Source organism: Heterocephalus glaber, unplaced genomic scaffold (assembly GCF_053883595.1).
Source record: "Heterocephalus glaber isolate CG9 unplaced genomic scaffold, H.glaber_assembly_v1.0 deba00001813, whole genome shotgun sequence".
Classification (NCBI taxonomy): Eukaryota; Metazoa; Chordata; class Mammalia; order Rodentia; family Bathyergidae; genus Heterocephalus; species Heterocephalus glaber.
This window is the reverse complement of record NW_028258484.1, coordinates 3,490,851-3,510,398: the sequence shown is the minus strand read 5'-3', so window position 1 is coordinate 3,510,398 and position 19,548 is coordinate 3,490,851. Positions and strand designations below refer to the sequence as shown.

Below are 19,548 nucleotides of genomic sequence, written 5' to 3'. Positions count from 1 at the left end.
CCCCTCCCCCAGTGGCGTACAGACCTTCACAAATGCTGGCTGAAAAGATAAACATTATTATTTACATCATCTTCCCCCTTACAGCTGACACCCTCATCTCCTGGTTCCCACCCCTGAAGCATGCTCTGTCAGCCGAACTCTCTGGACATGGCAGTCCTGCTGGGGGCTGGTCAGTCTACACCCGGAGGGGGGCAAGCTGTGTGCCAGCTGGATGTGCCAGGAGCCACTTGTCTTGTCCAGGGCACTTGGGCAGAGAGGGGCCCTTTCCCTTTGCTCGGCTTGAGCACCTGCCCCAAAGGCTGCAGGCCCGATGGTTCTTTGTTTCTCAAGGGAGGTTGGCCTTGGCTGAGCACATTCTTGTGTCACTGCAGTCCCCAAATGGGGAGACACCTAGAGGCAGGAGGTGGCAGGACTTGGTGAGGATACTCTTGGTGGGTAAGTAAGGGGAAGCTGGGGTGACCTACAGGGTAGTAAACATCTGTGGGTGCAAGGCAGCAAGGCAGGGCATTTGTAGTGGCAGTGCCATGGTGCCAGTGATGTTTTGGTGACCTGGGAGTGGCCCAATATCTGATGACATCATCTGATTTCGAATGATATCTCCAGGCTCCCTACTTGGTTCTCAGTGGTGTCCAAAGACACTGCTAAGGCCCGGAGCATCACGGTGACTGAATGCTGTTGCTAGTTTTCCATGATATCCTGGGAGAGTGAGTCACTTCCCTACAGTTGCAGGGGACCCCTCAGGTCTCTGTGCTCTGTGAGAAGACAGCTCTAAGGAGGCCCTGGGCGCCCCTGTGCGTGGTCCAGCTTTCCACTTCCATCCCATTCCCATCAAGGACTGGGGCAGTGGGGGGCCCAGCCCAGCCCTGTAGGCTACTGTGCGATCATGAGTGTAGAAATCCTGTTGATTTGGGAGGTATGGGCCCCCCAGACTTTCAGGGCTGCTGCTCCTGCGGGGGAGGCGCTGGTTGCCTCCACACATGGGGTGGTCAGTGAGCCTGGCCTTCGTCTTCCCAGCCACAGATCTCAGGGGCTGCTTTGCGTGGCCTGTAGCTCAGAGTGCTGTAGACTGCTTGATGCTGTGGAAGCTGACCCGGGTCGGGGAGGTGGGGATGGACATGGCACGGGCTACCCGGGCACGGATGGAGTGTCTGTCTTGCCATCGGTGCCACCTCTTCCGGATAGCAGAGCGGACCTGTGGACACAGGGCAGAGGCTTGGAACTTGCTCCCTCCCCTAGCCTGTCACAAGCAGAGGAGCAGTACATAGTTGGTTTGCATATTTGTTGGGTTTTTGGCATGCAGATTCCCTACCCTAGGCCCAGAAGAAGCACTGCCAAGGGCTCAGACTTCCTAGTTTTCAGATTCTTTTGCAAGACCAAAGCCCAGGCTTCCAGTCCCCTGTGCCCACTGCCTCTGGGGCAAAGGAAAGGGCTGCCATCCCGGGAGCAGAGTGGGTAGGGGCTGGCACTTCCCATCAGCATTCCACATGAACCCAGGAGCAGGGAGCAAAGCCTGCCCTAGGTACAGGAGGGGACAGGCCTAGTGGGCTCCGAATCCTAAGCCCAGCCCCCACCTGGGTCCTCACCTCGCTGTTGAGGAAACAGTAGAACACAGACACGAAGAAGCCCTGGAGGACAGAGGGGCAGTCAGAGGCCTATGTAAGCGGGTCCCCCTGACCCTAGGCTGCCCCAGGCCTCCTGGGCCTCTAGGTCTCTGCTGAGAACCCCCACCCAAGCAGGTGCACACCTGGCCCTACAGAGATGGGGGTGGCCAGGCCCAAGGCAGGGAGGGAGGCCATACCTGGAAGGATTCCAGGAAGGAATTGAAGTAGATGAAGACGACCCGGGAGACCTCGTCCTCCCCAGGGTTGACAAAGAACAGCATGTAGGTGATTCCCAGGAGAGGCAGTAGCACCAGAGTGGCCTTCACAGCCTTCCTGGGGATGGGGATGGGAGGCCCCCAGTCAGAGCCCAGCTGGAAGACGTTAGGCCTCTGGCTGGTAACAAGGACTGGACCTGGGGAAGGGGGCAGATCTTGGGCATGTCTGAAGTGGGGGAGCTGTGGATTCAGGAGGAACTGCCAGGCCTGGGGAAACCAGGCTGGGACTCTGAAGCCCCCATGGGTTGGGGGTTGGGGTGGAGCCAGGTACCTGTACTGAATGGTCTCAGATGTGGTGGATGCCCGGAGTTTGGTCATGAGGATGCGGACGATGTTGAAAAGGAAGATAAAGTTGATCTGCAATTTGAGCACACCAGTGGGGAGCGGGAGTGTGGATGTGCCCAGGATGTGGGGTGGGGGGCAGGACAGGCCCTCAGCCTTCTCAGTTCTAGCCTTGATGCCCTACACTGCTCTCTCTCCACCTCATTAACACCTGCACTTTCCTAGCCTGGGCCCCTTCCTTGAGTGGTCCCCACCTCTAGGCAGAGGGTCCTCTCTGTCCACTGCAGATACTGATGGCCCCTCCCTACTGTGCCCTGTCTTCTGTCCCCACCAAGGTTCTTACCAGCAGGACCAAGATCATGGGGCCCTGGTAGATGTAGTCAGTATACACTCCAGGCCTTTTGCCAAACCAGCACCTAGAAGGCCAGAGTGAGAAGGGGAGAGGGGGTCATCCAGGTCCACTTCTGAGGCATGGGGAGGGGCAGTGCTTGGTCAGGGCAGGACTGGGGCTGACAGCTACAATGCAGGTGCCCCAATTCCAGTCCTGGCAGAAGTTCAAACCAGTTGATCCCACCGAAGTTATTCCATCAGCAACACGGACAGCATCCTCATTGTGAGACGTGAAGTTGGAAGCAAGCTGTGGCAGGGAGAGGAGCTGTGAAAAAAAACCATTTTCTGGCCAAGGACCAGACTGAGGCCCAGCACAACACTGATTCCTCAGTTTCCTCTTGTGGCCCCTGGCGGCTGTGGCTGAGCATGCCCACTGGGGTGTTCCTGGAGTGGGTGCCTGTTAGCATCCGCTGAATCCATTCCAGTTCTGCCTAAATGACCTTAAGGCAGAGAACTGCACAGGTACTACCTCTTGCAAGAGGCACAGCTGCTTTGAATTGTCCTGAGTCCTCCAACACGTTCCAGGAGGTGGGTGGGGGTAGAGCAACTGGGAGTCTTATGTCCTTGATCTCATTATCCTTCCATAAACCAGAGAGTGAAATTTTTATGAGAAATCTCTTTATTTTAAAAATATTGGCCACAGAATCAATTCTTCAAAAGATATGATACAGGCCAAACACAACTGTCTTGGGGCCGGATTCAGCCTTCTTTCTCATTTCTCACATCCATTCCCCTTTGGCTGCAGTGTCTGCATTGTACCACCAGGTGGGGCTTCAGAGCTACTCAGACCCACTTTCTTCTCCAGTTCAGCCCTTTTCCTCTACGCACGCACACACACACACACACTCACAGGCACACGCACACGCAGACGCACACTCCAGGGGTTACAATGCTTCTGCTCTAGGACTCAGGCCTCAGCCTCGTCCCTCAGCTGGTTATCTGCCTATCTGAGCCCCACCCCACCAGCTCTGCAACCAGCAGGGCCTGAGCCAAGAGAAGCCACCTTTGAAGACATGGAAGAGAATTTTCCAGGGTCCTGTGGAGCCCACTGAGGCTATAGTGTCCTCTCTGGGGAGGGGAGGGGCTGCAACTATGGTGGAGGCACCTGGACCCCCAGTCTGCTGGTCCCAAGAACACTCTTCTGGCAAAGATCTTAGCTTCTCCCCTGGCTGGCTATGTTGGCCTTTTATCTCTCTCTCTCTCTCTCTCTCTCTCTCTCTCTCTCTCTCTCTCTCTCTCTCTCTTTCTCTGAGGTTCCCAATCTTAGCTGCACACAGGGCAGTTAAAAAAATTCCTGGTGCCCGGGCCATACCCCAAACCAATGGCATCCAGCTATTTGGGGTGAAGCCTGGGCATCAGCTCTTTCTAGAGCTTCCCAGGTGATTCTTGTGGGCCACGGCTGAGAAATCCTACAGCAGAAGTCTCGTTTTCAGGGGTGACTGGGAACCTCTGTCTCCTTTACAAAGAACCCCGAGCTTCAGAGCTGCAATGAGCCCTGAGACTGTGTGGGCCAGTTTCTATGATGTCTGCGGAGGCTTTTTGTTGAAACAATGTCAATGAAAACATTTATGTAGCATTCTCCATATGCCAGGTACTATTATGTGTGCTTAATATGGATTAATGTGTATCATCTCCACTACAAGCCTCTGAAGTAGGTGCTATTAGGACATCTATTTTGCAGAGGAGCAAACTAAGGCACACTACAGTAATTAGCCCAAGTTCATGGAGCTATTCAATAGTGGAGCCACGATGAGAGGACTATCTGGAGCAGGCTGACTCCAGAGTTTCCTCTCATTAAAGCTCAAGGGAGGGCTGCAGATTTAGCTCAGTGGTGCTGCACCTGCCTTGCAAGTACAAGGTCTTCAGTTTGATCCACAGTACCGGGAAAAAAAAAAAAAAAAAAGATAACGGTCAAGGGAGATAAGGGAGCTCAGACCCTAACTGTCTAGTTCCCCCTCTGGCCAAGCACTGGTGGGCCCTCTTTGAACTGAGTCCAGCCCCAACTCTCTGCCTTTGCAGACGCAGAAGCCAAGGTCTTGACAAAAAAGCAGGATGGCCCAAGGCTATCAGGGAGCACCGGGCAGAGCTGGGCTGGGAGTCTGGGCTCAGACTGGCCTCAGAAAGGACAAGGAGGTAGCTTACTTCTCATTGTCGTAGTACAACTTCCCGATGGCCCAGGCCACAATGATGGGGAAAGGCACACCTAAGAGAGAGGGAGGAGCTGTCACAGAGCCTGTAGGCAGGTGCTGAAGGCCCCCAGTGCAGTCCAGGCCTTCCTAGAGGGGTTTCTAGGGGTTGAGGTCGAGCTTGAGCTCACACACCTTTGGGATCCTCCTACCCCATTCCCAAGGAAGGGAGGTGCTCCACCATCCCAGTGGCCCTTGGTCTCCCAGTCCCCAGCCAGCTGGCCTGCCCTGGATGGGACGGCAGGCAGGAAGCTGACCGGCTTACCCCAGCCGATGCAGATGAACATCCACTTGCGCAGCCGGTCGGTGGAGTAGGTGAGCACTATGGCTGTGTGCAGGTAGCAGCCCTCCCCGAACATCCAGAAGAAGTTGGTCACGTGGAAGTAGTTATAGGCAGCTGTCACCAACCTGCACCAGCCCTGCCCCGTACACCAAGAGATGATGAGGAACAGGGTGTGGGGAACAGTGTAGCACCCCACCCTGGGCAGGGAGCCTCTTTGGGACCCTTTTCCTGTTCTGTGACCCCTCTTCAGGGCAGCTGTACCTGCGCCCTCCTCTGCCCCTGGGCTCAGTCCCCTCCTTTTCCCCCTGGCAGAACGAACCACATTGCTCTGGTGGACCTCGGGGCTCATGGTGCGCTGGACCACGAACCACGTGGCATTGCGCAGGATGAAGGCTGAGATGAGGTTCCAGTGGATGATGTTTCTCAGGCACCGGATGCTCCTGGGGCAACAGGGGCAGGCATGAGGCCAGAGCAACAAGAGGATAAAGGACAGGCTGCTCTAATATATGGATGGGGAAACTGAGGCTTTGAGGAATGAGGCTGCCTGAATAGGCTACACAGGTAGCAGTAAGGCTCTCCTGATGCCTCATGGGGTCCTCCTTGCCTGGGGGCAGAGCCTGGCATGGTCCCCGGGTCAGGTCTGCTAGGTTACTGGGGCTGATGCCCCCCACCCCTGGGTGTTCCAGGATTGAGAGTCAGAGGGTTGACAAATCTAAGAGGCTTCGAGTGGGAGGTCCCTCTGGCTTTCAGCCCTCACACTCTGCTCCTGCTCCCACCTGTCCCCATTCTGTGGCCCTACCACCTGGGCCCTTGCACATTCAAAACAGAGGTGAGATGCCACCTGTGCTAATTGACCACAGACCTACCTGGGCATAGGTGACCCAAATGGGTATAGACCAGCTTATATTTAGATGACACGGGTGACCCAGGGGCAGAAGTGGCTCTGCCAGAGGTTCCAAAAGAACCTAGATTCCCACCTCTGCTATCCCTCGCACTGAGGTGAGGGCAGGATACCCCTTCCCAGCAGCCCCACCCTGGAGACGTCCCTGAATCTTACTTCTCCACTCTGCTTGAGAGCACAGGGGCAGCAGAAGGCAGTTCAAGGGCCTTCTCACCTGAGCCGCAGAAAGAGGATGAAGGCCACCAAGAGGGCCATCAGGGAGATGCAGTGGCCCAAGTAGTTGATGATGACAGCGATGTGGTAGTGCACTTTACTCTTCTTCTGTGGCAGGAGAGGGGGCAGAGGTGAGGTCCCTGCACAGTCATGCCCCTGCCCCTGCTGGCCATGCGCATGCAGACAGTGCCCAGGGCAGCAGACAGACTCAGCAATAATGACAGGTCGCCTGCCCCCAGCCCCCTGTGAGCCTTGGAGCAGCACTGTCAATCCCAGGTTCAGTTCACTGCCTCACGTTGTTGGGCACATGGGGGGTGAACGCCCTGTACCACATCCCTCAGGGCCTCCTCGGCACCCTGGCCAGGTGCATGGATGTGTATGCCCACCCACAGATGGGCTCACATGCTCCCATTCTGTCCCAACACCAGGTGGTCTCAGTGAGACCCTCACAGACCTCTTTCCTCTACCCATTCTGAGTTGCATCCCCATCCTCCTGGTTACCCCTAAGTCCCTCCTGTGGCAGCTGAAGTTGGCTCCTATTCACCAGAAGAGGGAGGTGCAGCACTGTTTGTCAGAATTCTTAGCAACCACATAAAAATTCCCTGTAGACTCTGTTACTCACTTCCCAGGGCCTTTCCCTCCCCCAGCCCAGGGGTCTGCTTGAAGTGATTGAACTTCTTCAATTTCCTAATGTTATGTCTTAATTAAATATATTAATGGAAGCTACGGCCCCCCTCTTTCCAATAATTGTAAGCTCCAACAGTGAGGAAGCCTTCCCACTTATAGAGGGTTTTCACGCATGTTATCTTCTCAAACCTGTACCGTGAGCCCATGGGAAGAGCCAGAAGGGCATCTGTAACTTAATTTTGCTGAAAAAGAGGCCCTGCTGGGCATGGTGGTGGACACCTGTAATCCCAGCACTCAAGAGGCTGAGCCAGAGGATCGCCACAAGCTCAAGGCCAGCCTTGGCTACGTACTGAGTTCAAGATCAGCTGAACTACATAGCAAGATCCTGCCCCACCTACCCACCCCCCAGAAAGAAAAAGAGACCCAGAAGTACACTGATTGGCTCAAAATTGTCCAACTTCAACTTCAGAACCACCTCTGACCTGCACATGCAGATCAGCAAAATGCTAAGGTTACAAACAGTCCCCCATCCCACAGGGGGGATCAGCCAGTCCCCAGTAAACGGCTCTCTAAAGATTCCTGTCCCCCATCCCAGAGCAAGTCCCCATTCACCTTTTTCTACCTCCCAGGAAGGCATGGTCTGGGAAACCCACAAACCAGAACATAGTTAGGATCCATAATTATATGTTGAAGGAAGGAAGGAAGGAAATAGTGAAACTGGAAAGTGGCTGGCTTGGAGCAGGGTGTCCCTATTAGAATCCCCTCCCTCACTCTCTGCAGGTTCTGGGGTGGGACTGGTGGATGATAATGCACAGAACCTGGCAGCTCACAGGTGTGGAGAAGGGGTGGGCTCACAGAGCCTCTTCCATCCCCCCAGAGCACCTGCAGAACTCCGGGCCTTCCACAGACCTTTCTTGTAGAAAGTCAGAATCCCCCCGGGTCAGAACTGTCCTCAGGGACTAAGTCCAGCTCCACTTATCTCCTGGATGAGGAAACTGAGGCTCCAAAACACCCCAGAACAAGGGATGCACCTCAGTAGGGGAATAGCTGGCAGGCATCCCAGCAGGGCCAAACCCTACCTCTGTGAGCCCCTTCCCCACCGTGCCCCTTCCAAAGGGGTGAGGATGCCACAGTGACAGGCAGCTCTGGATACTCTCTTCTCGGAACTGGTTTTGGGCTTTTAGGAACATGGCAGGAAATCACATTAACAACTCAGGCCTCAGAAGGGCTGGATCTAGGGAGGAGACACAGGCAGGAGGGACAGGAGAGGGAATGGAGCAATGCCACTAGGAGGGTCTCTAAGCCCCCATGGCAGATGCTGCAGTCTGAGGCTCCAGAAGATATGCACACATCAAAGCCTCTTTGGAGCTAGTACTTAATGTCCTCTTATTAAATTTCCCATAAATCAATGCTGAGAAGCCCTTGGGTACTAACAACTTCTGCAGAGCCACGAATGGCATGGACTCCAGCTTCATTTACAGGCCAAGGTGGGACCAGGGAGCCCCTTCTGTCTGGGGCCAGGTATGTCTGGGTCATTTGGTTTAGGAGGGGTCATTAATTAAGCACCTACCATATCTGGGCCCTGTGCTTTGATACTGGTCCTCGTGTCCCTGTTTTCCTACTAAATAGGCTGCATAATTGGCCCAAGCCAGCAAGCCAGCTCTTCGAGCCTGGGCTGGCTGGCTTTAAAGTCCCTCTTCTCCCACACCCACAATGTACTTGGAGAACAGAGAGGGACTAACAACAGAAGTGTTCTCCCGGGAGTGCTCCTCTGTGCTGGCCCGAGGTCCTTGGAGGGCTTCTGCAGGAGGGCTGAGGGATTTTTCTCCACAGAGTCTGGAAGGGGAGAATGAGGCCAAATGGTGCCTGAAGGACAGAAGCAAGGTGTGACTTCTGGAGCCGTGGGGCCTGGGTGGGTTCAAGCTCTGTCTCTCACTTGCTGCACTGCTCTGATGCAATCAGAAAAAGAAAGTCGGAGAAGACAGCTAGGGAGACAGCAGCGCCGCCTAAGAGGGCACCAGGAACACCCTGAGAGACGTCCACTGCTATGATATGAATGGACCCCCAATGTGGAAATGCTGTGAGGTGAGGTTTTGCTCAGAAAATAAGGGCCTTGCCCTCAGGAATGGGTTAATGATGTTATTTTGGGAGCAGGCTTATTATTTCAGGAATGGGCTCCTTATAAAAGCGAGGGGTCCCCATTGGCTTTCTCTTGCCCTTTCTTTACCCTTCCATCATCAAATGATGCAGCAAAAAGGTCCTCACATCTTGGACTTCCCAGCTTTCAGAATCAGGAGTCAATAAACTGTTCATTATAAATTCCCCAGTCTCGGCTATTCTATTATAGCAGCATGAAGCACACCAGCAGGTCACCAACATCCTGAGAAAGTAATGTCTCCAGTGATGCCCAAACAGCACAGCAAGTGACACTGAGAATCATCCACAAGCAAGTAGAGATCTGGCCAGCACTGTCTAGAGACACAGAAATACCTTGGTGAACACACAACACCCTGGGAGGTGGCCAATAACACCCAGAGAGGACAGCAGCAACATTCCCAGGGACAGCCAGTAACCCTCCTCAAGAGGTCCAGTGGCACCCAGAGACAGTCTGTGACTGCCTGAGAGGCAGCCAACAAGAACTGCAGAAGCAGCTGGATGCCTGAAAGACAAATGGGCAAAGCCAACCCCAGGGGAGCTTGACCAGCTCTCTGTCCCTGTCCAGTTTGTAGACCTGAGACCAGAAGATTCCTCAAGGAAGGCAGCACAGTGGAGCACTGACCAGAGGCCACTGTGCTGTGCCCTCCATGACCAGAGTCTAATGGGTAATTGCCGACCATCTGATTCTGACCAGACTCTGCAAAAGAACACTCTGTCTCAAGTGGCAGTGGTGTAAGGCCTGTCCCAACACCCTGCCAGGATGGCAGCAGTGAGACTGCCGCTGCCCCTTCCACGTGACACAGCCTCTTCCCCTCTCATCCGTGCTCACCTGCATTGTCACTTTCCCTCTCCTGCTGGGCTTCCTGAGCTGCTCCCCTTTTCCCCGTCAGCAGATATCCCAGCCTCTTGCTCCTTGGAGCAACACCTGCATCCAGGAACTTGCAGAAGCCTTAGCCCCACTCCAGAGTCACAGAATTGGAATCTCCACTTTGGCAAGAAGCTCAGAAAGCTCTTAAATACCACAACATTTCAGAAGCCCTGGTCCTACCAACACACCATCCCTGGCCCTGACAACCTGGTCGGCAAAACCAGACCCCCAGAAACCCTTTTGTCTCCCCACGATAAGCCCTCCAAGGTTGTGCTCCAGACTCAGAGTCCTGCTCAACAGAGTGTGGAGGAACGGACAAAGTGTGTGCATGTATGGGGAGTAGGGGAGTCAGGAACAGTGGAGAGGGTCACTCAGTGGTGGGGACAGTGTGTGTGAGGGTGCTGCTATGGGAACTGGGGCCTAGTACAGGGCAGTGCTGGTGGCTCTGTGCCATCCCTAGGCCAAGCCAGACATGAATCAGGTTTCCCAACTTGGGACCTGTCCCCTGATGGTCCTGGCTATGGTAGGTTTCCTTAGGCACCTGGCCTGTGGGCACCTTCACTGGTCCCATTTCACAGGCAGACTTCTGAATCCATTATCTGCAATGCCCTGGGGCACTGGTGATTAATTAGGGCTTGGAATTTGGGATAGGCCCAGTGAGGGTAGGGGCTGGCAGAAGGGTTGGCATTTTCACTAATTAAGTCGATTGATTTACAGACTGGCTAGGCAAGCAAGCTAGCAATGGCTGCCTGGGAAGGGACAGCAAAGTAGCAGAGGTGGACCAGGCAGGGTGGGGGTCGCTGTGCTGTGGAGGGGTGTGTGGGTGGCAGCCCCACCAAGGTGCACCCAGAGGAAGCGGTGCTCATGTTACCTGAGTCTTCCCCATCAATGACCCTCTACCCCAGTGTACACTACCACCTCCTCTGACCTTCAGCGGAGATGAGCAACAAGGAGGGCAGGCAGATGGAGCATCCTCCATAGGGTGAGGCACCTGCCAACACAGTCTCCCACATACTGGGGGCAAAGAGCTGAATTACTCAGCCCTTGTGGGGGACTGAGTTAAAGCTACCTGCTCAAGGTCACACAGCTTAGAAACATTGGCAGCAGACGTAAAAGCCAAACTGTCGTTCACAAAGCCCATGCTGTCCCACTACCAGCCAAAAAGGGGAGCTCATAAGAAGCAATTCCCACTCCTTATTCTCCTACTCCAGATGTCAGAGAGAGGAGGATCCTGACTGGGTGGAAGCTGCTGGACAGGGAGAAGGAAGGGCTGGGGGAAGCTCATGTATTGCCCTTGAGTCTTTGAAGGGTGCTGGGGGGAAATGGGATGGGTGTTGAATGTCCCCCCTCAGCCTATGCGAAGGAAGGGGCTTAAATTGGAGCAAGAAGGATGGGGAACCTGAAGACCTAGGCCTGACAATTGGGAGGCTTGGATACAGAGGGAAGGCTGGGAGAAGTGGTGGCAATGGCAGTTTTGCTAATGTCCAAGAAAGGCACAGATGCCTGCCCCCCTGGGAAAGGGGTCTGTCAGACCAATGGCAGGGCAGCTGGAGATGCACTATCTGCCTCAGGCTCTCAGATCCAGCAGGGCTACCAGAGAGTCAGGTGGATGCATTGGGGGTCTGAAGACTTCCTGCCACACAATTCATTCCTATCTGCACCTGTATTCCTGTCTGTTCCTCCCCACACCACCTTCCGCGGGCAGGTGGTATCCTCTTAGGAGTCACCACAACACTGACCTGATTTTCTGAGCACAAGCCCCTTTTCTTCCCTCTTACTTCCTGTATTTTGTGTCAAGGAAGGAGCCTCCTGCCTCCCAGTGTTCGTGCCCACCCCCAACATGAGCCCATATCCTCTGGCCCATCCATTTCCAATCTGGACCCCACTTCCCTGTCCCAGTCCCAGAGACACCCCTCCACCAACCACAGGACCACCCAGGCTGACTCACAATGGGGGTGTGACAATCAGGGGTCTGGGCCAACCCTGCCAGGCCTTGGAGGATCACATGGGCTGGCCTGTGGGATCTGAGATACTTTGCCCTCCATGCTAAGCAAATTCACTGCCCTGCCAGGGCAGCACTATGAGAGAGCTTGACATTCTTTTTGTTTTGCTTTGGCTTTTCTGATTTTTGTTGTTGTTGTTGTTGTTGTTGTTGATATTCTTTTAAGCTAAGTATTGACCCAATCTTCGAAGCTTCTGGAAGGAGTCAGTCGAGCCCCCACAGCTCAGTGACCTGAGGCCAAAGTTCACAGGGCCTGGGTGGGGGCAGTTGCTCTCCCTGCATTTACCTGGTTTCATTCAAGTACCTGGCTCTCCAGAACAAGGCAAGGATGTCCACTCTCACCACTTGTATTCTATACAAGTTATTGAAATTTTAGCTACAGCAATTAGGCAAAAGAAGGAAAAGGGATACAAATGGGAAAGGAAGAAGTAAAATTATCCTTGTATGCAGATGATATGATCCTATACTTAGAAACCCCTAAAGACTCAACTAGAAGACTGTTAGAACTGATAAAAGAATTCGGCCTTGTAGCAGGATGTAAAATGAACATATACACCAAACACCTCTGTGGGCTAAAGAAGCCCTGAACTCCAAAGCCTCAGGCTCCAGGCTCTGGCTCACTTGGGCCACATGATCTTATATGAGTCACTCATCATTTCCAGGCCTCAGTTTCCCCATCTGTAGGGGGAATGATTTGCACCAGATCAGAGAGTCTCACTTTTGTCCCATCAGCAGGATCCCTGGAGCACTTGTGAAAAATGCCAATTCCTAAGTCCTCCTTGGACAGTTGGATCTATTGGGTGTCAGATGTAGTTCTGGGGCCTATGTATGAACAAAGCTCTGGGTGATTCTTACCACTGGGCAGGTCGGGGAGCCCTGGAATGGGATAAAGGGTCTCCAAGGCCCTTTCTAACTCATGTCTGTTAGGGGATGAAATTCTCAGGAACATTCAGACCAGTCCCTCAGTCTTCCTCCAAAAGCCCTAGGCTCCGGCACCCTGGGGTGTCTTCCCTTAGGCCCTTTGTTTTTCGCTCATTCATTCTTCCAACCCTGCACCTCACCCCCAGCACTCATGGAAAAGTGGTGTGTAGGGACAGGAAAGGGAGACCGAGGGTAATGGCAGTACTGGGCGAATAGATGTATTTGTGTATCTGCCAAATGTCACCCTTAAAAGATTACTCATGGGGCCGGGGATTTAGCTCAGTGGTTTCGTCACCTGCTGCGCAAGCGCAAGGACCGGAGTTCATTCCCCGGTACCAAAATAAAAAAAAGATTACTCATGGCAGTGCTGTCTGTAAAAGCCAAAACTGGTTAAATAAGTTATGGTACCTCTGGATAGTGGGTATTATGCAAATATAAAAAGGATGAAGATGATCTTCATGTACTGAAATGGAACAATCTCCCAGACGGATGGCCGTGTGAAAAAGGTGTCAAGCAGTCTGTATAGTAAGCGATGTTTGGGTAAAAACAAAAAGTATAGATAATGACTTGTGCATGCAGAGGAACTAGCAAGAGAGCTACCTCTGGGGAGGGACTCCAGTGGCTGGGGACAGGGATGGGGTGGGGGAGACCCTTCACTATAGTCCCATTTGTGCCTTTTGAATTTTGTATTATGTCTAAGCAATATCTACTCAAAAACTTTTAAATTTTTCAAAAGCTCTCCAAGGCTTTCTCAAACTGCACTACTACCCCCACTTCCATCTGGCTTCTGACACAGCCCCAGGCTGTCCTTGGTATCTCAGATGTGTGAGGTGGAAACAGGCAAGGATCCTGCAATTGTGTCTGGCCTGACTGGCCCAGCACTGTCCTACTACTGAGAAGCATAGATGGAAGGAATCGAGGAACTGGGGCTGAACTAGCCCTGCTACAGCCCACCCACAGCTCCCAGTGGCTTCCCCAGAGCAGGGCCTCCACACCAGCCTCGCTTCTCTGTCCTTGTCTGGCCACTCTGCAGACATCTAGCTGGTTCTGGGCCCTGGCCCACCCCTCGTGTGATGACCTGCTGGACTTAGCTCACCTCCTCATTGAGGATCTCCTGGCACTCAGAGTAATTCACACGGGCGGCCCAGCTGCCATTGGCCAGGCACTCCCGGTAGCCGTTGTCTGGAAAAGAAAGCGCCATGTGAGAGAGTAGCAGCCCATCATGTCCATCCGTCCGTCCGTCCATCCATCCATCTATCCACCCACCCATCCACCCATCTGGGCCAGCACAGGCCTGCCGGCTAGGGCCCTAGAAGAAAGCAGGGAGAAGGGCTCCTCACCACCCCCATTTCCTGCCTCTTTCAGCCACTGGCCCTTGCACAGGGCTATAGCAGCTGCCTTAGCACTTGCTGGGGGTGGGGCATAGCTCTGCCCACCCATGCTGGCATGATCATGCTGTTGGACTGGGTATGGTCAGGCTGGCCCAGCTGCCTGGGCTGCCTCCCTGCATGCCTTCTGTGGTGGCAGATTTCATGGTGGGTGCTTTCTGAGATGCTCCTGTTTTGAGTCCTGCATCACAGCTAAGAGGAATGAGATCTCATGAGCCAATGCTCACACAGCTGGTGTGAGGACCTGGACCTGGTGGAAGGGTATGTGGTGACAGGTTGCATGGCTGATTGAAATGACAGGGTTTCTTTTTTTTTTTTCTGGTACCAGGGATTAAACTCAGATGACAGGGTTTCTTGCAGGACTACCCATGGTGGAGGTGCCCAAGGGTGGTCATCATGTGGCAGTGTTTCCTGTGGGGTGGGGGCTCACAGGCTGGGTCCTGGGAAGGTCCCATAGTGGCACTTCCCCATGGCAAGCCTTTTGTTGGAGAGTCTTATGGTGGGAACATCCATGGGGGAGCTCTCTTGGACGGAAAATGACAGGAATGTACTAGGGGACATCACTTGGCTAGTGTCTCACTTTAGGACCTGCTACAACTGCTCCTGGCCTGGCCCCAGGCACTTGGGGAAGAAGGCAGGACAGTGGCCTAAGGATGGGGGTCTGTGTGGCTGTCAGCCTGGACTGCAGCTGAAACCTATCATTTTTTTTTTTTTATACTGGGGATCAAATTCAGGACCTCATGCTTGCCAGGCAGGTGCTGTGCCGCTAAGCTAAATCCCCAGCCAGAAACCTATCACTTTTAAAGAGATGGGGAGAGGCCCTGTGGGCTGCATTGTCTGGATCTGGGGCTCTGGGATTGGCAGAGCTGCCTCAATGGTCTCTCTCACCCTGCCTTCCTGCCGTCTCCCCTTGGGCACTAGGGTCCTGCAATCTGGTAGGGAAGAGACTGGCAGCGTGGGAGCCCCCTCTCTGCTGGTAGCATCAGGACTAGATGCTAGGTGAGGAGTCAGGGGAGTTGATGCTACCTCCAGAGCTGAAAGGCTACAGCCTCCACTCTAACCAAAGAAGCTGCTCTGGCTGCAACAAGCTGCTGAGGGGTGAGGTAGCCGGGCTCCTGGATTTAAAGCTCTGCAAGGTCTCCTAGGGTGTGGCCCTGAGTCCTGGACAAAGCTGAGCTCTGGGCCGATTTGGCTATGAGGCTGCAGAGGGCTGGCTCTCCTAATGACTAAATGAGGACTAAGTTTGCCCTACCCAAATAAAAGTGCCTTGGGCCGCTAGGAATATCTGCAAAGAAAGGGGATTGGAGCAGACACCTGGTGGGAAAGGTCAAAGGTATAGCAGAGTTTGTGTGCACTTCCTGCTTTAGGAGAGGCAGCACAGAGCAGCATTAAGAGCAGGATCCCTAACCCATACAGCCTGGGTTCAAATCCTACTCTAGCTGTGTGACCTTCGGCAAGTCTCTTAATCTCTTAACTTCCTTATCTGCAAGTCAGAAGATTTTAATAAAGACACCTACTTTACTGATTCAGTATTTTTAGTTAACATGTGCACAGTGCTTGGAACTGTACCTGGCATATGGTGTTAGACATTATGTTTACTCTTATTGTCTTTGAGCTGTATTTATATAACCATACATAACATGCAGAACACGTCACTTGTCCCTACCAAAAGGGGTACAGGTGGAGATTATGGAAGAGCCTCCTCCACTCAACAACCCGCTTTGGTATCCTGCAGAGAGGGTGGGGCACCTTGAGCCCCTCCCCAAGCCCAGCCATCCCAGGCAGAAGGCTTTGCCTGGAGGGAAGAGATCCTGAGGGAAAACAGGTCCAACACTGGGAGTCGTTGCCAGGGAGGATTCGACCTCCTCGTCTCTAATTGCTGAGCTGAGCAATCCTCCCAAAGAACCACGGGAAAATGGATATTTTTGGAAATGTTTCCCTTCCTTTTGAAGATCTGATGTGCAGGAGGGAGGACATTAAGGAGAAGCCTAGAAGTCCTGGCAACACCTCATCAGTAAATGAATTAATTAGTGCCTAATGATTAGGTATGGCTGTGGTTCCTACCTCCCCCCATGGCACCGGCAGGGCATCCCTAGTCACATGGCACAGGGGCACTTGCAACGGGGTCCTCTAGCCTACCTGAAATGCTGATCCCAGGTCAAGGGACCAGCACTCCAGCTTCTTTCCTGAGATCTTAGAAGGAAGAGTAAGAGAACCTAGAAGGCACCCACCTATCCTGCAAGGGCAGAAACTGAAGCCCAGGATGGATATTGCTGAGCTAGAACCCAGGACTCCTGGCTTCCCCTGAATGCCAGCTAGGCAAGTTTAGTAGCACATGTCCAGGCACTAAGACCTGATGATGATTATCTGAGGTGTGGAACAGTGACTCTTGGCTCTCCAGGTTCTGGCTCTGCCTCCAAGCTCTGCGACCTTGAGCAGGTTATTAACTTCTCCGTGCTTCAATTTCCTTTGTAAAATGAGCCCCCATGAAATCAGAGGCTGCCTGACTGTGCACTCCAAACTCTCCCATATTCCTGTCAGCCTTTTTCCTCCTTCTTCCTGGTCCCTCCCACCACTGGGACTGACTTGAAGCTGCTTGAGCCAGACTTCCAGGGGAGGGCTATAGTCACCTTCCTGGGCTCTAACACCTCTCCTTGACTGCAGCCCCCAACCATAACCTCTTTAATCCATCTGGTAAAGGGAGGAGGGATAGGAGAACTTTGGAAGTTTTGAGCTGGAAGAAGACTTAGAAACCAGGTCACTCAGCCCTCTTGATCCTCAGATGAGGGGCTGGAGGGCCATAAGCAGAGAACATGTGCTGAGATCATGCAGTGAGTGAGTCTTAGAACACAGGGACCATTTGGTGTCTGTGGTCACTGTTGGCACCCTCTTGGGGCTCTGGGCTCAAGCCCACTGCACCCCAGGCCCTACAAGGGGACCTAAGTTCCACCCTCCCTTGGTGAGTTATGACCCCTGACCTGCAGCTGTTACTCTCCTGATAAGCAGGGGCCTGAGTCATTGGCAGGAGAGAGCAAATTAATTCTGAGAGCAGCAGGTGCTATAGCATGGAGCTGCAAAGCCTGACATGAAGGCTCAGGGCCCCAGGAGCGAGGTGTTTATGTGTGGATCAAGTGTCTGCACAGTGCTGGGTCAGTCCTGTTCCTCCCCTGCCTCACCCCACCTGTGGACCTGGATGCAAGTTAAGCCCCCTGCCATAGATCTAAAACTCTTTGTACCCACTTCTGGATGGAGGGCCTTGGGCAGGACTCAGTACCTCTGACTGGGGCTATTCTGAGGATTTCTGCCCTACCTCATGGGGTCATTATAGGTTCAAACAGAGCAACTCAAAGTTTGTCAACTACAGAAGAAAATGCCAGACTTTCCTCCAGTTTCACCCCTTACCAGCTGGTGTCTTGGGCAAGTTTCCTAACCTCTTTGAGCCTTAGAGGCTCAGTTATATAGCAGGTGATAGGGTCTTCCAGGGCATTTCAGGAATCAGCAGGAATGAGCACAGAGTGCCCAGCGGGGCACAGAGCTCGGTCTTTGGCAAACAGTGGCTAAACCAATGACAGGTATTGATATTATCATTGTTATCCTTATCCTCTTGTTTCATCCTCTACCTATGAGCTCTGCCCATCCCGCCTGCTTCCCAGCTGACAGTCCACCCTCTACCTTTCCCCTTACTTGTGGTGTTGTAGCGGACGCCGTAGAAAAAGGCAGGGCAGGGTCGAACCACCAACTGTCCTGCAGGACTCCGGGGCCAGCAGGTGCCGATGAGGTCCACCGAGGCATTGCACTGCAGTCCTGGGGCAGAGATGACTGGTGAGGCAGAACAAGGTCCCACTCCAAGCCCCAGGCAGGCAAAGAACCCTTGAGACTCCTTCCCACCTCCCCGCTGGCTCACACTCACACACCTACTAAGGAAGGGCAAAAGCAATGGTCCCCTTGACAAACCAAGTTCATTCTATGCAAAGGAGACACCAGGGGGAGCAATCTGAATACCATGCTCGCCACGAGGGAATCAATGTGGGTTACAGAGCAGAGGAACAGAGGTGCTGAAGGAGGTGATGAAAGCTACTCGCTGGCAGTTGGAAAAAGGCTGGGCATGCTCCAGGTCCCCTGCTTTGTTTTCTGAGGACACTACTTTTATGGCTTCCCTTGGCAACAGACTGGAGCCCCAAAACTTCACAGGAACAGCCTGGGACAAGCTGAAACAACCCTTGACCCAGATCCCTCACACGTCTCTGGAACTAAGCCAATCTGCCCTGGCCCCACAGGGCAGAACCTGCTGCCCTGCACCACACTTACTGAGCATACACTGCTCCTGCCTGTGCTGGCACTTGGGAGAGGATGGGATCAGAAGGGGACCATGGGGAGAAAAGTCACCTTCTGAGGGAGTAGAAAGGCTACTGAGCAGTGGGAGCTTCTGCTGCTGATTTGTTGTGTGACCATACATGAGCCATTTGCCCTCTCTGGGCTTTGATGTCTTCATCTATAATAAAGCAAAGTAGTTGGCCTAGATCAGACTTTTTGTGTTTTCAGTGCTGGGCTGGGGATCAAACTCAAGGCCTTACACATGCTAAGCCAGCACTCCACCACTGAGCAATACTTTCAGCCCATGATCAGAAATTCTCAGTCCACTGAAAGCTTCATAGTGACCTGGGATCTAGTGAAAAATGTGGTGTATGGATGCGGTTTCCAGTGGTGAAAGGGTCCCATGGCTTTTGTTACATTCTAAAAGAGATTTTTGATTCTAAAGAGACGTAAATAGCTGAACTAGAAAGAGGATGTATGGCCCCTTCAAATATTAATATTTTCTCTTATATAAAGAGCTTTTTGGAGGGAGAGGGAGAGGAAAGAGGGGGAGAGAAATGGGGGGAAGAGAGAGAGAGACAGAGAGAGAGAGAGAGACAGACAGAGACAGAGAGAGAGACAGAGACAGAGAGAGAGACAGAGACAGATTTCAAGAGGGCAGTAGGAAAATGGTTTCCAAGTGTAGGGGCCAAGCACCCACACACACCATCCTGGCACCCTCCTCTTTCTCTGCCTTCTGATGCTCTCTTTGGCATAAAGCTGGTACACCAGTCCTGTCAGCAAGGCCCAGTGTCCTCCTGGCAGAAGGGGTCAGTAACCTGGAATTGGCACAAGAACTTATAGATAAGCCAGGCAGAGCCAGGACCAGTGGGGGTGGGAGTGGCCTCCCCAGGGCTGAGTGTTAGCAGCTGTCATCTTCTCTCCAAATTAGCCTGTTTCCAGTCTCTCAGAAAACAGCAGGGCATTAAACTGCCTTCCTCTCCTTGCTGGACTCAGGGCAGTGCCCAGCAATATAGGTTCCAAATGCTGGCTTTTCCTCCTGATCAAAGCTATTTACGGGTGTTTGTGCAAATCAGGGTGCAAAAGGCAGAGACTTTAAGACTTTAAGGCTTAATCAGAAGAGAAGGAAATCTGGGGCCA

At 53.2% G+C, this 19,548-nt stretch overlaps 1 protein-coding gene across 5 annotated transcripts in view; it reads right to left on the bottom strand.

The window, feature by feature from the left end:
* Positions 1 to 40: 40 nt before the first annotated feature.
* Positions 41 to 19,548, bottom strand: part of Crhr1 (corticotropin releasing hormone receptor 1) — a 44,039-nt gene continuing 24,531 nt past the window's right edge. For 3 of the 5 annotated variants that reach the window (XM_004868666.4, XM_087203959.1, XM_021247535.2), the window contains 11 exons: positions 17,779 to 17,898; positions 13,803 to 13,888; positions 6,133 to 6,239; positions 5,337 to 5,457; positions 5,000 to 5,153; positions 4,691 to 4,751; positions 2,502 to 2,574; positions 2,148 to 2,233; positions 1,799 to 1,934; positions 1,584 to 1,625; positions 41 to 1,192 (listed from right to left, as the gene is read on the bottom strand). In XM_004868666.4, the coding sequence (XP_004868723.1) occupies positions 1,052 to 1,192; positions 1,584 to 1,625; positions 1,799 to 1,934; positions 2,148 to 2,233; positions 2,502 to 2,574; positions 4,691 to 4,751; positions 5,000 to 5,153; positions 5,337 to 5,457; positions 6,133 to 6,239; positions 13,803 to 13,888; positions 17,779 to 17,898 (1,127 nt within the window). In that variant the 3' untranslated portion in view covers positions 41 to 1,051. The other 2 variants (XM_021247534.2, XM_021247537.2) reach the window with 2 other exon arrangements.